The sequence below is a fragment of the Canis aureus genome, chromosome 1 (genome assembly GCF_053574225.1).
Source record: "Canis aureus isolate CA01 chromosome 1, VMU_Caureus_v.1.0, whole genome shotgun sequence".
Classification (NCBI taxonomy): domain Eukaryota; kingdom Metazoa; phylum Chordata; class Mammalia; order Carnivora; family Canidae; genus Canis; species Canis aureus.
Window position 1 is genome coordinate 48125515 of NC_135611.1, and position 23033 is coordinate 48148547.

General features: G+C 38.4%; 1 protein-coding gene across 11 annotated transcripts in view; it reads right to left on the reverse strand.

Annotated features, from left to right (window-relative positions):
• Window positions 1-23033, reverse strand: part of SERAC1 (serine active site containing 1) — a 69518-nt gene that overhangs the window by 7632 nt on the left and 38853 nt on the right. For all 11 annotated transcript variants that reach the window (XM_077898427.1, XM_077898397.1, XM_077898436.1 and 8 more), the window contains 4 exons: window positions 15677-15790; window positions 13118-13280; window positions 2418-2568; window positions 621-762 (listed from right to left, as the gene is read on the reverse strand). In XM_077898427.1, the coding sequence (XP_077754553.1) occupies window positions 621-762; window positions 2418-2568; window positions 13118-13280; window positions 15677-15790 (570 nt within the window). The remainder of the gene's footprint in view (window positions 1-620; window positions 763-2417; window positions 2569-13117; window positions 13281-15676; window positions 15791-23033) is intronic.

Consider the following 23033-nt stretch of genomic DNA (forward strand, 5'->3'; position numbering starts at 1 on the left):
GAGTGGCTCAGCGGTTGAGCATCTGCCTTTGGCTCAGGGCATGATCCTGGGGTCTTGGGATCGAGTCCCACATCGGGCTCCCTGCGTGGAGCCTGCTTCTCCCTCTGCCTGTGTCTCTGCCTCTCTCTCCGTGTCTCTCATGAATAAACAAAACCTTTAAAAAAAATAAATAAAAATAAATATAGCCCAGGGACGCCTGGGTGGCTCAGTGGTTGGGCGTCTGCCTTCGGCTCAGGTTGTGATCCCAGAGACCTGGGATCATGTTCCACATCGGGCTCCCTGCATTGAGCCTGTTTCTCCCTCTGCCTATGTCTCTGATTCTCTCACTCTCTGTGTCTTTCATGAGTAAATGAATAAAATCTTAAAAAAAAAATGTTCTAAGGTTTAAAAAAAATAAAAATAAAGTTATAGCCCACATCCTAACAAGAAATTACACAACAGAAGGCAGGATGACAAGCCCAGCTGCTCATGAACATACTACAATTGTCCTTAAGGGACAGGAAAACTGCATGGAGGAGAAATCCCATAAAAAGAGAAAAATAAGCAAATCAAAATCAACAGCCAGAGATGGTAGAGTGTGTCATGAAGAAGGTGGCCTAGCAAAGTTAGGACTTCCTTACCTTGGGCCAACACGTTGTATACCTGCCTTCATCCTCTAAAATCTTCTCAGTTAAAACCTGTTCAGTGTCCTGCTGGCGCCATGTTTTGAATGCTGCTCCCATAAGGCCATGAATAAAAAGGACATCTGCTTTAATGGGCTGACTGATAGGGGAGAGAGTTTTAAAAAGAAGCAGAATAAATGCATTACTGCTTTGTTAAGAATCTACATGGTATTCTGTGGATGGTACTTAGCAAGTTCACATGACAGAAAAATAAAACCATGAAAGCAAGCCTATAAGCACAGGGTACTTTGGAACCCTGTGAGGAGTTTTGGCAAAGACATATATGAAGTGTGCACTCTCTGTAAAAATGGAGCTAGATCTAGCCCTAGCCAAGCAGACCAACCAAAATCAACTGTAATGAGTTTAATGACCAATGAAGTAACATATGTCATAGACTGCCCTCCAAAGAATTTCATGAGAATATTCCACAAATCAATAAAAGTATTTAAGAAACTAATTAGGAATATCCTAGAGTAGTTTCAAAACTGAGTATACACAGAGATTTTTAAAAACTTATCAGGGAAATGTTTATCAGAAATGAGATTTAGGGGCACCTGGGTAGCTCAGTCAGGTAAGGATCCGACTCTTGATTTTGGCTCCGATCATGTTAGGATTGAGGAATTGAGCCCCATGTACAGCTCCATGCTCAGCAGGAATCCTGCTTGAGATTGTCCCTATCTCTCTCTCCCCCCCCCCTGCTAGCACACACACACTCTTTCTCAAATAAATCTTAAAAAAAAAAAAAAAAAAAAGATGTGAGATTTTAAAGTAATTCATAGTCTTTAGATATGACTCTTTTTGTTTTAGTTGGAGGCAGGGGCAGAGGTTAAGAGAGAGAGAATCTTAAGCAGACTCCATGCCCAACGTAAAATCTGATATAAGGCTCAATCTGATGACCTTGAGATCATAACCCGAACCAAAATGAAGACTCAAACACTTAAACCACTGAGCCACCCAAATGTTCCTAGATAACAACATTTTTACAAACTGTAGATGCATACGACTTGTAAGCTATTTTAGTACACAATTATGCAACACATATAAAAAACATTTCCATATCATTTTATCTATAAAATTGGAATTAACCACACAATCCATTTCTCAATTAAATGTTTTTGCTATTTTCTGAAGTATTACTTTAAAGTGCCTGAGAAAAATCCAAGAAATAGGTAATTTTTCATTGTGGTCCTTTCTATATTTATTTATCTCAGCAATGATACAGCTGGAAATGGTGAGCAGAAATAATCTTAAAAAGGAACAGGAGTCAAATTTATTACAACTTACTTCTTCCAGTGAACGATTTTATACTTTGCATAAACTTTGTCCAGTCCTTCTGAGTTCTAGAACCAGGCTAATATAACATGGTTGTCTGCATAGAATGTCCTATCTTCTCCCATGCAGACCAACCTCTACAATCCAAATCAGCTATTAACTCAGATCTACAGGAAACAAGTAGTCAAACAAAGAACTACATGTTACAAAGTTTAAGGGGGACCACATTACAAGAGGTGAGCGCCATCTTCCTGAAGAATAGCCCTTGGTGTAAAATCACGCCGATTGATTTAGCTAGTTCCATACTTCCACAATAGCCCGAAATTCTTCTGAAGTTGTTATGGACAAACTGTATCAGTAAATAAGGTTATCGGGATTATTTGTAAGGTATTTACAGCTGAATTATGTAGACATAAAGTAAAATGATAAGCCCTGTAGGCTTTATGTCCCCACAGGAGACAAAGTGACTGCGTGCTTTCTTACCTTGTGCGATACTGGGGGTGTAGCACGTACACGCCATCCTGGTATTTTTCTTGCATAGTCTCTCGGTCTAGATTAGCCAGGGTTCTGGCAGCATGTGAGGCCTCCATAATGCGTTGAGACTTCATTGCCTCTGCCAGTATTGAAACCCAACCTGGTAAAGAGAGCAAACCCCCTCAATACCCACACTACTCCATCTGGGACTGTGAGCGGTTTCTGACTAAAAGTGTCAGGAGAAACACAGACTCTGGTGTCTGTCTCACAGAAAATAAAGAATACTCCAACTCCATTCTGCCCTAAAGTCCTCTGGCTTTCACAGCACATGATGTCCCAAGCCAGGTACCTGTAGGTGGGGGGTGGGGGGAGGGGGGGTCTCAAAGAAGGTGTGAGGGGTTTAAGAGCCATTTTCTTTTTTTAGAAAATCTAACAAAAGTTGCAATTACTAGAGATGTCATCAATAATGATATTCTGCTTTTAGTGAGAATTACTAAACTCAGTTTTAATTCTAGTTATTTCATCCTCATTGTCAGACATATTAGCAGCCTTTAATGCACATAAGAAATGATTTCTTAATAATGAGCTTACTTAGAATTAACAAGTGTTGGCGAGGATGTGGGAAAAAAAGGAATGTAAGCTGGTACAATCCACTATGGAAAACAGTATGGAGGTTCTTCAAAAAATAAAAACAGAATTACCATGTGATCTAGTAATTCCTCTACTGGGAGAAAATGAAAGAAAGAAAACAAAAACACTAATTCAAGGGATATATGCACCCCTATGTTTACTGCAGCATTATTTACAATATGGAAGAGTAAGATGTGGAAACAACCCAAGTGTCCATCCACAGATGAATGGGATAAGGTTGTGGTATATATATATATGCAGTTGAATAGTGCCCAGCCTTAAAAAAGAATGCAACTTTGCCATTTCTAACAACACGGATGGATCCAGACAATATTATGCTAAGTGAAATAAGTCAAAGACCAATACCACAGGATTTCACTCATATGTGAAATTTAAGAAATGAAAGAAACAAAGAGACAAACATAAAACAGACTCTTACAGAGAACAAACTGCTGGTTGCCAGAAGGGAGGATGTTATGGGATAGGGGAAATAGGTGATGGGGATTAAGAGGACACTTGTCACAATGAGCACCGAGTAATATAGAATGTATGAATCATTATACACCTGAAACTAAAATAACAGTATATATTGATTAGATTTAAATTTTAAAAAGAATATTACAAAAATAATGAGCTTGCTTGATATATGAAAGTCTGTAAAATACGAGGTTCAGGAAGGAAACATATTTTTTTTCTCACCTCAGAGATTCACAGTATTTGACAGCTATTTGATTTCTCAATGACTTTTTAAGTAAGCTCCACCCCCTCTGTAGGGCTCTAATTTAAGACCCAGAGATCAAGAGTTGCATGCTCCACAGACTCAGCCAGCCAGGTTCCCCTAACATATACATACTGTATACCTTGTATGTACTTTTTCTCTTCAACAGCATGGGATTATACTGTACAGTATGGATTGTTTTTAAAGTTTATTCAAGTAATCTCTACACCCAGTGGGGCTTGAACTCACAACCCAGAGATCAAGAGTCACATGCTCTACCTACTAAGCCAGACAAGCACCCTGGAATCATTATTTTTATAAAGACAAAGTCATACCATGTGCAGTATGACTTCATTTATTTTTTTGTTTTTGTTACTTAAAACCACTTAAATATGTATCAAAACACATGCATGCATGTGTGTGTGTGTGCGCGCGTCTGTAAAGAGGCACCAAATTAATAGTTATAATCTTAGAAAGGAGTTGGATTTGGAGAGGGCTCTGTAAAAACATGGGTTTAACTTTTTTTGCCGTTTCTATGTTCTCTGAAGTACTTACCACTGGATCTATTCCCGTATTATATAATTTACAATAACACAACATGGGCCTTGAGGGCAGAGATGTAGACTCAAAATTTCTGTCTCCTACTTACTTATTGTGGAACCTAGTCAAATTACTTGGCTCCGTGGGCTGGAAGAAGGTCCTAATAAATTAATCCATATAAAAACTGCCCTTACCAAAGCCAGTGGCACTCAGTACAAAACAATTATCCCTATGTCCTCCTCTTATGCTCTGTGGCCAAAGTGCTGAATATCAGTGTGATGATAATCCAAAAGAAATTTCAGGCCCAATCATTCTTTAACAATATTCAAATTTGTAATATCAAAAAATGCCCCTTCCAAATGTGTTAAAGTAAGCTTTATAATAACAATATAAGAAAGTTGTAAAAATCTATCTGTAGAGATTTACAGGCATATCACTGTTATACATACAAAAATATGACTTTATTTTTAATGGAATCCCAAGAAAGGAAACACGAGAGAAATCATGGCATAAGCCATTTCTATGGCTTTTTCTGGTTGACAAAGTATTTTCACAATGCCTGAGATGCTTCACCTTTTACAAAACATCAAAAACACCTTGGAAAACTTGTGTCTTTAAGATTCAGTGTTTTTAAATTCTGTAATATCTGAATCATAATTATAAAAATAATTTTCAAAAACCAGCATTTAGCACTCCCTACTTTGGCACTCCCATCATTTCCCAATTCCATTTATAACCTCAAAAGTAACTAAAGTTTGGTGGTGACCTTTCAAAACCTTTTTAAAAATTCGGTCATATACCTATAACTTCTACATATATACACTATAGCTCTATATACTTTTTTTTTCTTTCTTTTTTTTTTTTTTGCCTAAACAGAATTTTACTATTCCTACTATTCTGTGACTGGATCTGATACTTCAGCATTGTGTCTTGGAATGCTCTTCACATTCCTCGACTTTCCAACTATTGAATTTAACATAATTTGAGTATACCATTGTTTACTTAACCATTATTCCTACTGGCAGACATTTAGGTTGTTTCCATTTTTCCATACCACAAACAAGAGTCCAATAAATATTTTTATCCTCAAATCTTTTTTTTTTTTTTCAAGATCTTATTTATTCATGAGAGACACACAGAGACATAGCAGAGGGAGAAGCAGGCTCCCCGGATGGAGCTGATACAGGACTTGATCCCAGTACCCTGGGATCACGACCTGAACCAAAGGCAGACACTCAACCACTAAGCCACCCGGGTGCCCCATACACAAATCTTTAAGAACATCCATGAGTATTTAGGTAGGAGAGACTACTAGTAGTATTATTACTAGGTCAAATGCTATATACATTCTTTTAATAGTGCTAAGTGCCTATCAAAAAACTCAATTTATTTTTTTAAAAGATTTTATTTATTCATAGAGACAGAGAGAGAGGAGCAGAGACCCAGGCAGAGGGAGAAGCAGGCTCCACACAGGAAACCCGACGTGGGATTCAATCCTGGGTCTCCAGGTTCACACCCCAGGCTGCAGGCGGTGCCAAACTGCTACGCCACAGGGGCTGCCCAAAACTGAATCAATTTAAAGCCTCACTAACAATATATGAGAGGAACAGTTTTCACACACCCTCACCAGCAGTGAATATTACCAATCTTTTTAACTTTTGTAAATCTGAATGGTAAAAAGTTACGGATCTGATACTATTAAGATCTATATCTTAATAGGTATGTGTGTGTGTGTGTGTGTGTGTGTATATATATATATATATATAAAGATGCAAGTCTCTAAAGAAAAAATACAACAAGGTAAGGCAGCAGAATTCGAACAAATGTTCAGAAATAATGAGAACTGAGCAAAAAGAAGTATAGGTTACTCTTTGAAAAGTTTAGACATAAATGGATAAGCAGAAGAGAGGGTGAAAAACTGGGGTGATACGGTGTCAAGAACTTAGGTTGTTTTTCACATTGTCCCCTAACCTGTATTTTTTTTTTTTTTTTTTTATGATAGTCACAGAGAGAGAGAGAGAGAGGCAGAGACACAGGCAGAGGGAGAAGCAGGCTCCATGCACCGGGAGCCTGACGTGGGATTCAATCCCGGGTCTCCAGGATCACGCCCTGGGCCAAAGGCAGGTGCTAAACCACTGCGCCACCCAGGGATCCCTCCCCTAACCTGTATTAATCAGAGTCCCATTGAGAGGGAGCTGCTGACTACACAGATTAGAAGACCAGCAATTCCCGAGCCAGTGAAAGGAGCCAGGAGCCAGGCATAGCTGGAGGTCTCACAAGAGATGTCCCTTTTCCTATCATCAGGAGCAGAAAAGGAGAAGACTGGTTTGGTTTTGGTAGTGGGAAACTAGGGAAATTCCTTTCAGGGTTTCAGCTGTCTCATTAAAGGAGGAGAGGTCATCTGCTGAGAGGACAGAATCTGTGGAAGGTCTGAGGAAGGTGGAGGAGGTTTAAATCATCATTGCTAGGACTAAGACATGCTGACTGGAGAAACAGGACTGTTGTGTGACATTGAAGGTGACGACTGACCTGCAATGATCCTGTGCTCAGCCACAGCAGCAGACGGCAGGTTTTCCCTAGTGCTGGGGTCTTGACCAAGGGAATGCTCAAAGGATGGAAGGGAGAGGGAGTACTTGGACACTAGGGGGAACATTAGTGAAATGATGCAGCTTGGACATATAGCTGAAGTGGAGAACAAAAGGGACTGAGAAGTTGGGAGAAAACAAAAGGGTCCACAGATAGATTCCTGGAGAGAATGAAACTGGTTCCTGGGAGAGCAGATGCAAAGACAAGCTTGAATGAGAGGAGGATGTGCGCTGAGAGATGAAGTACTGACTTTATAGGTGAGGTGGTTTCAGGCAGTGACTAGGTCCAGGTATGGCACGGGAATGGAGTACTAGACAATCAGGAATGGAGAAGGAAGCAAATGAAGATGAGAAGGCCAAGGAACTGAGAGACCAAGACATTCAATGGGCTGGATGGAAGAGAATGGAAGGCTTGGGATAGAGCCAGGATCCAGTTAAGGGAAGTATTTTGTGTGTTGTTGTTGTTGTTTTAAAATAAAATACTGATTTGATCAAGGTGCTATTCCATTAAAGAAACTGAAGATAAGTCAACAGAAATTATCCAAAGTAAAACACAGAAAGAAAAAAAATTTTTTGAAAAGAAATGAAGAGATTCTCAACAACTTGTGGAACAGAATCAAGAGATCGAATATCCATGACTGAGATCCCAAAAGGAAAAAAAGAGCAGAAAGGAAATAAGAAAAAGTATTTTAAGATGGCTAGAAATTTTCCAAATTTGATCAAAAACATCAACCCACTGATTCAGTCAGCTTGGCTCCCTGAGCGGCATAATACAAAAAAGGAACCAAACACTTCACAAACTGCTAAAAACCAAACATAAAAACTCAAGCCAGAGAGAAAACGACAAGGTACATAAAGGAGAACCAAAGTGGCAGTAAGAGACTTCTCATCAGACAGCAGTGATTAGGAGAGAATGGAATGAGTTTTAAAGTGCTACCAGAAAAAAATAGCACACTGTCAACACAATTCTTTATCCATGGAAAATCTTTCCTGGGATAATCAAAGGCAAAGTTAAGACTTCCAGAAAATGAAAGGTGAGAGGATTTGTCCAGCAGACCCAGGTCTTTAGGCTGAAGGGAGATGGTATCAGATGTACATGTAGATAAATAGAACAGAAGGAAGAACACTGGATATTATAAATGTGCAAATAAAAAAGACTTTTCGGGGTACCTGGGTGGCTCAGTGGTTGAGTGTCTGCCTTAGCTCAGGTCATGATCCCAGGGTCCTGGGACTGAGTCCCACACTGGGCTCCCCACAGGGAGCCTACTTCTCCCTCCATCTATGTCTCTGCCTCTCTCTGTGTGTCTCTCATAAATAAAATCTTTCAAAAAAATATTTTTCCTTATAGTCTTTAAAAATATCATTTGACTGTTAAAAATAACAACAATGTATCACAAAGTCTATAACATATGTAGGAGTAAAATACATTATGACAATACCACAGAGGATGGCAAGGGGCAGAAAGTGAATTACACTGTTGTAAGAATCTCACACTATATATAAGATAGCATAATAATAATTCAAGACAGACTGTCATAAGGATACCATCAATAAAAAAATACATAAATAATGCTATATAAAAACCCAAAGGAGGAGACAAAGCAATGTAAAAGACACTCAAATAACCAAAAAAGTCAGTAAAGGAGGGAAAAAAGGAAACAATATTCATAACTACATTAGAGGTAAAGAAACAAACCATTCCAATTAAAAGGATCAAACTAGATTTTTTAAAAAGATGTACCTATCTGCTGTCTATAAAACATGGCACTTATTTTTAAAGTCATAGAAAAGGGATCCCTGGGTGGCGCAGCGGTTTGGCGCCTGCCTTTGGCCCAGGGCGCAATCCTGGAGACCCGGGATCGAATCCCACATCGGGCTTCCGGTGCATGGAGCCTGCTTCTCCCTCTGCCTATGTCTCTGCCTCTCTCTCTTTCTCTCTCTGTGACTATCATAAATAAATAAAAATTAAAAAAAAAAAATTAAAAAAAAAATAAAGTCATAGAAAAATGAAAGCAAAAGAAAGGGCAAAGATAAAAGACTGGTAATGCAAATAGCAAACAGAAGAAAAAGCCAGTGTGATCATTAGGGAAATGAAAATCAAAACCATGGGACTCCTGGATGGCTTTGCGGTTGGGTGTCTGACTGGCTCAGGGCGGGATCAAGTCCTACATCAGGCTCCCTGAGAGGAACCTGCTTCTCCCTCTATGTCTCTGCCTCTCTCTCTCTCTCTCTGTCTCTCATGAATAAATAAAATCTTAAAATAAAACAAAACAAAACCACAAGGAGGGGCGCCTAGGTGGCTCAGTTGGTTAAGCCTCTGCCTTCGGCTCAGGTTATGATTTCACCATCTGGGGATCAAGTTCCACATCAGGCTCCCTGATCAGCAGGGAGTCAGTCTGCTTCTCCCTCCCCACGCTCTTGTGCTCTTCCTCTCTAATAAATAAAAACTTAAAAAAAAAAAACAAAAATAAAACACCAAACCAAAACAAAAAACCCCAAACCATGATGAGATTATCTCTTCACACCAGTCAGAATGGCTAGAATCAAAAAGACAAGAAATAACAAGTGTTAGTGAGGATGTAGAGAAAAAGGAGCCCCTGCATGCTGGTGGTGGGAATATAAATTGATACAGTCACTGTTGAAAACAGAATAGAGTTCCTCAAAAACTTAAAAATCGAAATACCATACAATCCTGGAATTCCACTACTAGGTATTTATCCAAAGAAAATGAAAAAACAGGATCCCTGGGTGGCTCAGCAGTTTAGCACCTGCCTTTGGCCCAGGGCATGATCCTGGAGTCCTGGGATCGAGTTCCACGTCAGGCTCCCTGCATGGAGCCTGCTTCTCCCTCTGCCTGTGTCTCTCATGAATAAATAAATAAATAAAATCTTAAAAAAAAAAAAAAAAAAGAGCAAAGAAAATGAAAAAACTAATTCAAAAAGAAATAAGCACCCCTATGCCTACTGTAGCATTTTCTATAAGAGCCAAGAGATGGAAACAACCTGTATACATCAATGGATAAAGGGGTGTGTGTGTGTGTGTAATGGACTATCACTCAGCCATAAAAAAGAATGAGTTCTTTCCATTTATGACAAACAGAAATTTGGATAGACATAATACAGTATTATGAGTGAAATAATAATCAGTGAAATAATCAGAAAGTGAAATAATTGTGAAATAATCAGAAAGAAAACCACAAATACCATATGTTTCACTTCTACCTGGAATCCAAAAAACAAAACAAAACACTCCCATAGAAACAGACTCATACAGGGATCCCTGGGTGGCTCAGCGGTTTAGCACCTGCCTTTGGCCCAGGGCGTGATCCCGGAGTGCCGGGATCAAGTCCTGCGTCGGGCTCCCAGCATGGAGCCCGCTTCTCCCTCTGCCTGTGTCTCTGCCTCTCTCTCCTCTCTCTATGACTATCATGAATAAATAATAAAAAAAAAATTAAAAAAAAAAAAGAAATAGACTCCTACAGAGAATAAACTAGTGGTTGCCATATGGGAGGGGAGGGGGGGCTGAATAAAATAGGTAAAGGGGGTTAAGAGGTACAGACTTCTAGGTATAAAATAAATAAGTCAGGATCCCTGAAGGTTTGGTGCCTGCCTTTGGCCCAGGGCGCGATCCTGGAGACCCGGGATCGAATCCCACGTCGGGCTCCCGGTGCATGGAGCCTGCTTCTCCCTCTGCCTGTGTCTCTGCCTCTCTGTGTGTGTGTGTGACTATCATAAAATAAAATAAAATAAAATAAAAATAAATAAATAAATAAGTCAGTCATAGAGATCAAAAGTACAGCAAAAGGAATATGACCAATAATATTATAATAATGTTGTACAGTGATGCATGATAACTACACTTATGGTGAGCATTTCATAATGTATAGAATTGTCAAATCACTATGTTATATACCTGAAACTAACAGCATTTTATGTCAATTATACTTCAATAATTAAAATGTTTTCAAAAGAAAAACAAAAAGGTAGTTGGCTATTTTAACACCAGATGAAGTACACTTACAGAAAAGGAGTGTCCCCAGTGGTAGAGACATCACTTAAAAAACGAATAATTTACCAGGAAGAAAACCTGGCAGAACTAAAGGGAAAAACAGATAAACTCATAATCACAGTTTAAAAATTTAACATATCTCTCAGTAGTTCATAGAACTAGACAAAACTCAATAAAGACCTATAGAAGATTTGAGCAATACCATCAGTCAATGTGGTTTCTTATGTATAACACTTCACCCAACAACTAGAGAGCACTCATTCTTTTCAAGGGCACACAGAACATTCACCATGACAGACCAACCATACCACAAGCCATCAAGTAAGTCTCAATAAACTTCCAAAGACTAAAATCTTATAAGGTACATTCTCTGAACACATAAAATATTAAATTAGAAATCAGAGACATAGGATATCTAGAAAACCCTTAATATTTATAAACTATGCAGCACACTTTTAAGTAATCGTGAGACAAAGAAAAATTCACAAATAGAAAACATGTCAAACTGAATAACGATGAAAATATAATATTATCCAAAATGTGAGGGATGTATCTAAAGCAGGTTAGAGGAAATTTACCATTTTAAATACTAAATTGTAGTGACCTGAAAACATGTCTTCAAATTCTTTGACACTATTTTCCATCAAGAGGTGATGAGTCAAACCCCTTCCAAAACTCCTCCCTTTGAATATGAGCCAGCCTTAGTGACTAGCTTCTAATCAATAGATCATGGCAGAAATGACTTCCAATGCTTGATTATAAAAAGAAAAGAGCTTATATCTGGTGCTCTCTCGGGATGTTTGCCCCGAAACCTAGCCATTACGCTTTAAGGAAAGCCCAAGCTGCATGGAGAGGTGCACGTGGAAAGGAGTCAATGTTCCCAGTCCCAGCTGGTAAACAGTACCAGTTTGCGAGCCAGGTAATTAAGCAAGAAATCTTGAAAGTCTATCTTCCACTACCAAATCCTGCCCGAGTTTCAGATTCATGAGAAAAATATATGACTACTATTTTAACCAATGAATTTTGTCTTTGATACACAGCAACAGATAACTGAAACAAGAAGTTAAAATCAGTGATCTAAGTTTCTACCTTAAGAATCTAAAAAGATGGAACAAATAAAACCCACAGTAAGTAGTACTTTATAGAGAAAGTTTGATCCCTGAATGAGACTTCATTAAAAACTCCTACTGATCAAAATTCTCTTAAATGTAAAAAAAAAAAAACAGAGAAACATAAGAAAAATGTAAATTAGTTTCTAATAAATACGAACATATACAAGGTCTATGTGCACGTATGTATGCATATTTGTGTTTCTGTGTATTTGTATATATCATCTTGCTTTCTCTACTGAAAGACACTCCAGAACCAATAAGCACACCAAGCATCCAGATCCTGGTCTCTATTAATCTATCTGCACTAAAATCTATCTGCATTTCTCCTCAGAGATGAGCCTGGAACATCTCATTCGAATTCCTCCCAAAATGAGGTTGGCATATTGCAAGGACATGGGGAGCCAGTTTGTTGGGCTCCCACTAACCAAAACAGAGACAATCTGGCATCAAATGTTAACTACAGATATAAACCATTAAAAAAAAAAAAAAAAAAAAAAACAAAGCAGGAATCTCTGTGCTCATACTGATGGGAGAGGGTAGGAGAGAGAGACAGGAAGGAAGAAAGGAAGGAGACAGATGGAAGGAGAGAGAAGGGCTCCTGCTTACAAAAAAAATGCCAGATACTGAAAAAGCACACAGGGAAGGCATGCTGCAGTAAAAAAAAAAAAAAAAAAAAAAAAAAAAATTATCATTTTGCAACCATCATGCTAAAGACTAGATAAGGCAGGAAATAAATGAGGAACAGGATATATGCATGGTCTTAATGATCTTCCTACCAGCAATTTATAAGGTGCAAGGGGGAAAATCACTAATTATACTCTGAGTATACCTCCTGGTTAACCACGCTGTAGCAAAAATGATATAAACAATTAGATGGTCATCATGGCAAAAACTGTTCTCCTGTGACTGATTGTCCATATACCGATTATATTAGGTGTGGATGATGCACATGTCTCAAACAATTCTGTACCCCTATTAAAATGACATGCTCTAAGGATCCTTAAGTAACCCTAAGCAAAGTCTTAAGTCTATAAAAAAATTAACATATCATGAGGGGTGGGGGTGGAAGAAGAATAAAGGACCAGACCCAAAATACTCACTATGTAAAGGCGTTACCTGAGCGAACTATAGTAGAATGAAGATGTTCATTCAAAGCCATATTTCCAATGATACGCATTATATTTCTTTGTACTTTAGGACAATCCTTGTGCAGCTGGTACAGCCTCTGAAGTAGCTGTAAGCCTCCATTTGCTTCAATTTTATCACAATGTGTAGATATCTAGTACAATAAATTAATGAAAGCTCACTTTATGTTGCACAAATTCACTAGCCAGGTGACACAGCATGCTGACGGCACCGCCTGGGGACTCTTTCCTGCTCAAGGACAGAGGCCCACCTACAACTCCCATCTCAGCTTACTTGAATAAATAAGCAAATCCCCATCTATGTGAGAGGTGCTTAAAAATTACTGAAACTTGGGACGCCTGGGTGGCTCAGCAGTTTAGCGCCTAACTTCAGCCCAGGGCGTGATCCTGGAGTTCCAGGATCGAGTCCCACATCAGGCTCCTTGCATGGAGCCTGCTTCTCCCTCTGTCTGTGTCCCTGCCTCTCTCTGTCTCTCTGTGTCTCTCATGAATAAATAAAAAAAATCTTTTAAAAAAAAATCACTGAAGCAACTAAGGCATATCTCACCAGGACTTCTGAAATTTTTATTCTTAAAGTTACTCTGCTTATCTATTGGTGGGATGTGTAACCTGACAATGTCATTATTATACAAATGTTTCAATTTATAGTGATACTTTGGATAGCTTGAAGCTAACTTAAAAAGGTTCTCTATGCTTGAAAAACTTGCCACGTGTTAACAGGAAGAAAAACCCCATGCAAGTAGCAGATTTTGCTTCTGCATATAAGAACTCCCAGAGATAAGTACCATCTGCAGTCGGCACACCACCCCACACAAGCCCACAGCTATGGGGCTCTCCTAAAACTCAGAGGAGTCAGAAAAATATTTAAAGAGAAAGATCTTTTAAGATGTTTAAAGTGGTAAAACAAAAAAGAAATAAAACGGGATATGGATTTTTAATGGAGAAAAGAAATAAAAGAAAGCCAAAGGAAATATGTAATATTATGGAAAGTCTTCACAGTGTGCCAAGGTCATTGGCACGGCCTTGGCCTCTTCCCATCACTAATTGTACTCACTGACATGATACCATGTCACATATATGTAACAATCCCTATTCTCTAAATTTTTATTGAATTTTATCATATTTTTAGTACATTGAAAAGTATGCCTTTTAGACATATGTCAGTGAAATATGTAATGACTTTAGAAGTTTCTGGAAAGGTATTCTATGCACTTTCCACTGAAGATGCATCTATTGCTTCAGAAACTAGTCTTAAGTTGCAAAAACTCAAGCTTGTTTTCCCACGTGCCCTTTTGAACTACAATGCTAATACCTCTGCTTTGTACTCGATTCCTAACTCCACTGGTGGAAACTGGAAATGACCAAAATGCTGGGCTTTTTAAAAAAAAGATTTTATTTATTTGTTCATGAGAGAGACACAGAGAAGCAGAGACATAGGCAGAGAGAGAAGCAGGCTCCCTGCAGGGAGCCTGATGCGGGACTCGATCCCAGGACCCCAGGATCACAACCTGAGCCAAAGACAGACAACCACTGAGCCAGCCAGGTACCCCAACCAAAAATGCTTCAGCCATGTCTAATGGATTGCAAAATTAAACTGGAGAGTTTAAATTCTCTAGGATGGGGTTTCTCATGATGTGGGATGAACCACTTCCAACAGCCTCACCAAGAATGCCTATTACAAATGCAAATTTCTGGACAAAAGCCCACATCTACTAAATTAAAACTGTTAGAGGTGATCAGGAAATATGTACTTTAAAGTATACTTCCTGAGTGATTTTTATACATTCATGTTTGAGCACCAAAAAGTTTGTTGCTTTTTTCTTTTTAAAATCAAAAAGTCACCAGGGGGCACCTGGATGGCTCAGCTGGTTGGGCATCTGACTCTCGATTTCAGTTCAGGTCAGGATCTCAGGGTCATGAGTTCGAGCCTTGTGTCAAGCTCTGCTCTTACCATGGAGTCTGCTTGAGAGTCTTTCTCTCCCTCTGCCCCATCTCCCCACCTCTCTCTCTCTCAAATAAAATCTTAAACAAATAAATAAAATCAAACTATGATCATGAAAGGAAAGTTGTCATAAGTGCCAAAAAAATTAAAAACCACTAATACTTGTGCTGGTTAAAATTCAAGAGTATGGTCACCGAATTTACTTCTTTTCTATATTGCTACATTTCTGGCAGATGTTTTACTGAAAATTAACTACTTGGTAATATTTGTAAAAATGATCTGAGAAGGGCAGTAAAAGTATAATTCAAAGGTCAATGCCATATTGAGACAATGGATTGCTTTTTTATGTCCAAGTAAGATTAAATACATTTTTAGAAATACTTGGCAAAATTATCAAATATGTATTGTGCTATATCATGACTATCAATTCTAATAATTAAATGGGGGAAAAAGCAGAAATTTTAAAACAAGCAAAAAGCTTTTTTTCTTTTACAAAAAATGAGGATTACTTCCCTTGAATGAACCAACATGTACAATTTTTTCATTATGATCATAAAAACTAAACTACATTCTGAAAACGTAAGTTACCTCAGAATGTTTTACCAAAGCTTCTAAGCAGAACATTTCCACTGTAGCTGAAGGAACTTCTCCAAAACTTTCAGCATAAGGAAGTCCATTTCCTCCAAAACACCATAAGCCACCCTGAAAGATAATTAAAATGTTTACTGAAAAGAGTGACTCTTATTTTTTGTTTGACAAAAAAAAAAAAAAAAAAAAAATCCTTGAGCTATATACACAACATATTTTGGAAGCTGAAAGAGAACTAGTTATGCAAATTGTTGCTTACTAGAACAGAAAACATAAGGAATCATTTCTAGAAGAGGCTATCTTTATGTCTTTCTTACTTCTTTCCTCTGTATCCTCTTCTCTGAAAGTATGAAGACTAACACACAATTCTTTATCAAGTAAGAAAAGCCCAGTGTTGACCATAATGTTCTACTGTCAGATGATACTAGTGGAGTCTATTTGAAGTCTATTAATCAAAATAATAAAGAGAAAAGGCATTAATGGAAAAATTTTAAATGAAGATAACTGATAACAATGATCAGAGAGCTTTTAATTCTTCCTAACCTGAAATTCAAGTTCATATGGAAGAATAAACAGAAGAGCTAAGAACAGCATGAGACAGTATGGCAATGTGAACTAGCTATAATAGTAAAATATAAGAATAAACTGGGAAAAGAAAATTTCAACTCTTAATCACAGATCAAATGGTAATGTCACTAAGTATACAAAAATCCCCTACAAATCATTGACAAAAATACCAACGATGCTATGGAAAAAAGAACAACAGTCATAAATAGAAAGTTCCTAGAAAAGGGAATCTATGACACAATGCTCAACAGTATTCCTAATGAGAGGCATGCATAGTAAACTATATGAGAAAACACAGCTCTCATCTATCAGAAGGGTACGGAAGCAGGCACTCCTATTGCTCTGCTACTTCTGTGAAGGACAAATCAGGGACACTGCAAGCCTCCGTGCCCTTCAACAATCCATAGAGACACGCACAGGCAAAGTGATACAGGTTCAGCTTTGTTCATTGCAGCATTGTTGTTAAGCACAAAAGACTGAAACTACCTACTGCCATCAACAGGAGGCTGGTTAAGTAATGATGGGACCACTGTACAATGGAATGCTCTATGAACATAAAATCTTTGAGTCTCCTCATATTTTGATATACATGAATCTCCAAGATGAACCCTTAAGTGAGAAAAAGGGGCAGAAGAATGTATTGTATGCTACCATTTGTGTAAGAATATGAAAAATTACATGAGTGTGTATGTGTGTATGTGTGCCCGCGCGTGCTGGGTGGGGGACATGAAAGGGATGGAGGGAAGACTTATTATTATATCTACTTTAAAGCACTTCGTATTTAAATGAGGGGCACAACTGTGTGTATACAGGCCACCTGCTGGCAAAACAGCTCAACTACAAAGTAATGTTTTTCAAAAATGTGTCTAGAAAGCCCACTGTTTCCTATAGGAAATACAATCCAAAAGTTTCTGCATTTTGAGTTAACTTACAGGACCCACTGTTCAATGAACCTAGTAAACATTCAAAATGTTTGGCCATTCTGTAATATTTACTCATACTATCCTCTCTGATGTAACATTCTGTTTATCCAAGTTTAAGCATGCTTAGATCTTAAACATTTACGCCCTTTAAATAGAGGGCTGGGAAGGGCCTAACTCATTGAGAGTCACGCTCTCCTCTAGTAGGGATAAGGGCAAACAGTGAACTGGTGGGCTCTGGGGGATGGGGAACTTTTCTTAAAGATCTCCCACCACAACCTACCTTCCCCAAATCCCTCTTACTTTACACCCTCAAATCATCTGACCTCTTTCTAAGCTAAATGCTCCAAGAAAATAAAAGGAAGGAGGAAAAAAATTACCTAGGATTTTGTGTTTTTCTTGATAATTTCCTAAGTAGGATATAAGAATACAGTTCCAAATCCAACCTCATTGGCAAAGCTTCTAAGCTATTTATGAACTGGCAAATTGTGTGGTAGTAAAAAGCACAAGCAAAAAGGAATAAATAAAAGGTATGAACTCATGGTGTAGTCATATAGATCATATTCTAATTTGTAACATGAAAATAAATATACATAGCTTACTGTTTTATCACTAGATTAAGATAGAGCAAGGTTACATAAATTTGTAAAAATTTAAGAAACGCCACGCATCAAATTCCATATGTGCAACTAAAAAACAATTTCTTAAGGCTTAGAGAAATGCAGAGGAAAAGGAAGAAAGAATGATAATGTTAAAAACAGTAATAAAGGTAAGGTATAAAAATTAAAAGGCAATAATAATAATAATGCATAAAATAAAAAATCAACTAATAAAGTTACTGAAGAATTTATATCCATATTATATACTAATCATATGTGTAACAAAGCATTTTATGTAAAAATTTTTTATTATGATACCCAATGAGACATAACATTACTGTGGATTTATGTGATATTTTTCAAATGCATCTCAACAAGTTTATAACAGTCAAATTACTTAGTACCTAATGGATATTTTCCTACCATATAACCTAGACTCCAATTAAATAATATCTGTAGAGTTACTTCCATTTTTGTCTGTGATACAAAAATACTTTAATTCATAATAGAAATATGCCAGTTATTACTTAGTATGTGTAAGTTTGTGCGCAGCTGGTTCTTGTAACAATGTCATAATTCATTCATTCATTATTCCATAAATATTTATTGAGAACATATTGTGTGGGAGGCTGTATTTGGTACTGTGGAGATTATTATAGACTACTGAAGAGAGAAGATTAAGTAATCAAACAAATAAATACATAGCATAATTACACAATGGGATAAATGCCATAAAGGGCAATAAATGCAATAAACATTTGAGATAAAGAGGAAGGTCTCTATGAGGAGTTGACAAACTGAGAGATGAAGGATGAAGAGTCAGCTATATGACAAGTTAGTAGCAGAGAATCCCAGGCAGAGAGAACATGAGTAGATAAATACTTAGCAAGTTCAAGGAATGGAGAACATGAGTAGATAAATACTTAGCAAGTTCACTATGGCTGGAGCATAGTGAGCATGAGGGAGGGGATACTCAGAAAAGCAGCGAAGATACAGATTCAGGTAAGCTGAAGCCAAGGGCTGCTAAGGAATGTGACATCTGAAAATTATTATCTGCTCTTCTAGAAACACTTAGAAATAAGCTGTTTGCTTTCTCTGTTACTTACACTGATGAGCAGATTTATTCACAACCAAAGTTGAGGGGAGGGTAGGTGTGGGGAGTTTGCAGATGACAATAATGGGTTCATTCCAACAAAGAATCAATGCACAGCTGTGCATCATGGAGAACTGCAGGAGCATGGAAACCTGTCCAACCATGTGAAAGCAAGCTTCACAGTTTCCTGTTTTGTGTAAACATCTTTGTAGTTTTCCAAACCCTCTGTCATTAAAAAAATCTCCCATCCTTAAACCAAGTCAGTGTCTTTCTCTCAATCATAATCATTGCTATGCTTATCCAGATCAGTGTTAGAAGTGTCTTGATGCAAGGACTTCAGACCCTAATGGTTAAAGCGATTTCAGAGACTCTGAAACTACAGGGGCAAATGATAATACTAAAATGGCAGAATTTTAGCTGGACTGTCCTTAAGCCAAGACCACAAAAGCTTTGTGATGGGAAATCATTTCAATGCACTATATCAACTGTTTCCTTGACTCCAGGCAGCTTGTCATGTTAGATGAAAAATAAAGCACAATCTAAAATTTTCAAATGTTCTGCAGGGTCACAGACACCTGAGGTCCTCTAAGAAAGGTAGAAACTAGGGACAAGCTGACTGATTGGAAGCATCTAGATGGTAATAGAGACTGAAAGCTGGATCCTGACACCAAAGAAGGAATGATCTTGATGGTAACATCTGGGATGGTGGCAGGCCAAGGGTCACTCACAAAGCTAGAAAGTGATTTTGCTCTTTCTAACCCAGTTATCCCAATGACAGAAGGAACAAGAGGAGGGAAGGCAGATCATGCCAGGGTGGGTGGGGAGCAGGGGGTACAGAGAGTTTTGATACTGCCTTTTTTTTTTTTTTTAAGATTTTATTTATTTTTTCATGAGACAGAGAGAGAGAGAGAGAGGGGGGCAGAGACACAGGCAGAGGGAGAAGCAGGCTCCATGCAGGGAGCTCGACATGGGACTTGATACCTGGTCTCCTGGATCACATGCCCTGGGCTGAAGGTGGTGCTAAACTGCTGAGCCACCCAGGCTGCCCAATACTGCTTCTAATTGCAGGTCCCTTTGTTTTAAAATTTGTGTAAATCTCTGGTATTTCTATATGAAAAACTTACAACCTCAGAACTCTGCAATTTGTGCAAACCAACTGGGCTCAGAAACGTGTTCATTCTAAAACAGGAATTGCCAATCCAGGGTCATCTTTAAATGCCTGAAGTAGACAGAATTCAGGTTACAGAGGGCATATACTTGATGAGAAAATGTTACGTCTTTATCTTCCTGACATCTAACAGAAATTCTGCATTGCTTTCAATTATAAACACAGACAATAAACCATAGTAACAGTAGCAATCTATGTAACTCTATCAGTATAGATGTGGGACCCAGGAAATTTAACAAAAATCCCCTACCCCTGGACAAGCAGAGCAGGACTAACTCCATTTTGTGCTACACCTGCCACCTCCTGTATGACCCCCACATGACCTGCTTATTGCTTAAGGCGCTGCCCCACCCTAGTCAAACTGCTGGGCACACCCTAATTGGAAATCGGCTCATAACAACGTAACCCTGCTTTGTGCCCACCAAAACTGCTTGCCAATTCTGACCAAAGTAATAGGCCAGCTCAAATGGATACTATAGGGTAAAATGTAATTCAATTGGCCACCTGCGTGTGGACCGACATGACTGTGCAACTTTCTGTGTATCCCATGGGCCACTGGCCCCTATAAAGCTGCTACGCCTCTTAGTCTCGGGGTCCAAGTCCCTGCTCCACTGTGTCAGGTATACTTGGACCCAAGCTCGAGCTTGTAAATAAACCCTCGTGTGTTTGCATCGGTGTTGGCTCCTTGGTGGTTTCTCGGATTCGCAATCTTGGGCACAACAATAGAAAGTGCAGATATTTTCCTATCACATCTCATTTGCTGCAGCTTTTTGAAAATAACATTAGGATCATTATTCCTTTGAAGACCTACTGCTGGTGGTCCTGGTACTGGTGGCCCAGAATTGACACTGCTATCCAGTGTCCACTCACCAGCAGTTATTTGAGACCCATACATGGACAGACTAGTCATCAGTTTAGCACTCTTATTCAGCCAAGCCACAACAGCATTCACACTGATTTCTTTAAAAAGCCTAATTTACACTTTGAATTGATCCATACAAAACTGAAAATTTCCCCAACTGTCCACTGAAAAGGTCTAAGAGCAACACCAGTAGCAAAGAGCAAGCTTATACCCAAAAGTTGGTTTCTAACAACCACTGGTCCTAGGAGGAACCAGGGCTTCCTAAAGATTCAGCTGACACCAGAGCTGGAGCAGAGAAAGTTTAAGATGAGCATGGAACATTTTCTAATGCCAGAAAATAAGGAGGTACTCAAAAAATAATGGAGACAACTCCAAAACACATGAGAGGCAACCTGAAGGGGTTCCCACACCAAATCTCAAGACACTATGAATAACAGTAGTACTGGTTATAATCTAGGGAATAAAACAATAATCCATGAGCCCCTAGTCCATGGATCAGGTAGGAAGGAAGGAAGGAAGAAGGAAAGTTTTTCCTTAACAGTATATAGAAGTAAAGAGGGAGTATCAGAGTTGAGGGTGAGAGATCACCATTTTGCAACCATCCAAGAATAACCATTATCAGGCACAATTCATTTGAAGGATACTGAAACTATTGGCTGACAGTTTGAAGAGGACAGCCTAACAGTCTCAAACATCCCCTCCTCCCTCAGATCCTATAATCATTACAAACAAAACATATTAACGTTAAAGCAGAGAAAAGGGGGCACCTGGGTGGCTTCGTGGGTTAAGCATCTGCCTTCAGCACAGGTCATGATCCTGGGGTCCTGGGATCAAGTCCCACATTGGGCTCCCTGGTCTGAGGGGCCTACTTCTCCCTCTCCCTCTGCCTGCTGCTCCCCCTCCTTGGGCGTGCTCTCTGTCAAATAAATAAATAAAATCTTTAAAAAACAAAACAAAACAGAGAAACCTGGCAAGTTAGCATCAGCAATAAGGGGACCAACTGGCATCATGTGCTTCTGGATGCAGCACACTGGGAAGGACATAAATCACCTACTTTGTGTTCATGTGATAAATGCGAAAGCTGAATCTAATCCTGAGGACACATGAGATAAACTAAACTAAAGACATTCTGCAAACTGCTACTCTGTATTCTTCAAAAATGTTAATGACATGAAGGTTGAGAAAAGCTGAAGCATTGTTCTAGATAAAACCAAATGCAATGACCACCAAATCCAAGGTTTCTTCCTAGACCTGGATCAGATTTACAAAAAAACAAAAAACCCCACAAAAAAAAACAAGCGGGGCAGCCCAGATGGTTCCGCAGTTTAGCGCTGCCTTCAGCCCAAGGTGTAATCTTGGGGTCCCTGGATTGAGTCCTGCATCGGGCTCCCTGCATGGAGTCTGCTTCTCCCTTTGCCTGTGTCTCTTGTGAATAAACAAATAAAATCTTTAAAAAAAAAAACAAATAAACAAACAAAAACAAACAATAAGCTGCCATAAAAGAATTACTGGAATACTTGGCAAAATTCAAACATGGAGTCTATATTAGATAACAGTAGTCTACCAATGTTAATTTTCTGAGTTTGATACCTGTACTGTGGTCATAGCTCAGAATGTCCATGTTGTCAGGAAACACACACTTAAGTCTTTAGAGTTAATAAGATGTCATTTCTACATCCGACTCTGAAATGGTTCATGGAGGAAAATAGTAAATGTGTGTAAGAGACATATAAAATATATCTATAGAGATGGGGAGTAAGTGGGAGATCAGAAAACAATGGGACAAAATTTTAATAACTGGTGAATCTTAGGGAAGTGTATTACTTCTGCAATTCTTGAAGTTTAAAATTATTTCAAAATAAGTTAAAATATTTTAAAAGAAACTCTAACTTTCCTTTTTAAATGTATTATTTAATGCATTAATAAGAACCGTATGTATTATACCACAAAAATTATTTTTGATAACAGTATTTCACTATAATTGGTTTCCTTTGTAATCCTATGTATTGTGTTTTATGCATCTAGAAATGAGTTCACAGACTTTACTAAACATCAAAGGGGGTCCATGGTATACAAAGGTTAAGAAGCCCTGCTCTAAAACCAAACAGCTGTGTAGATTATCTGCTGAGGCTAAGTAACCTCCTGAGC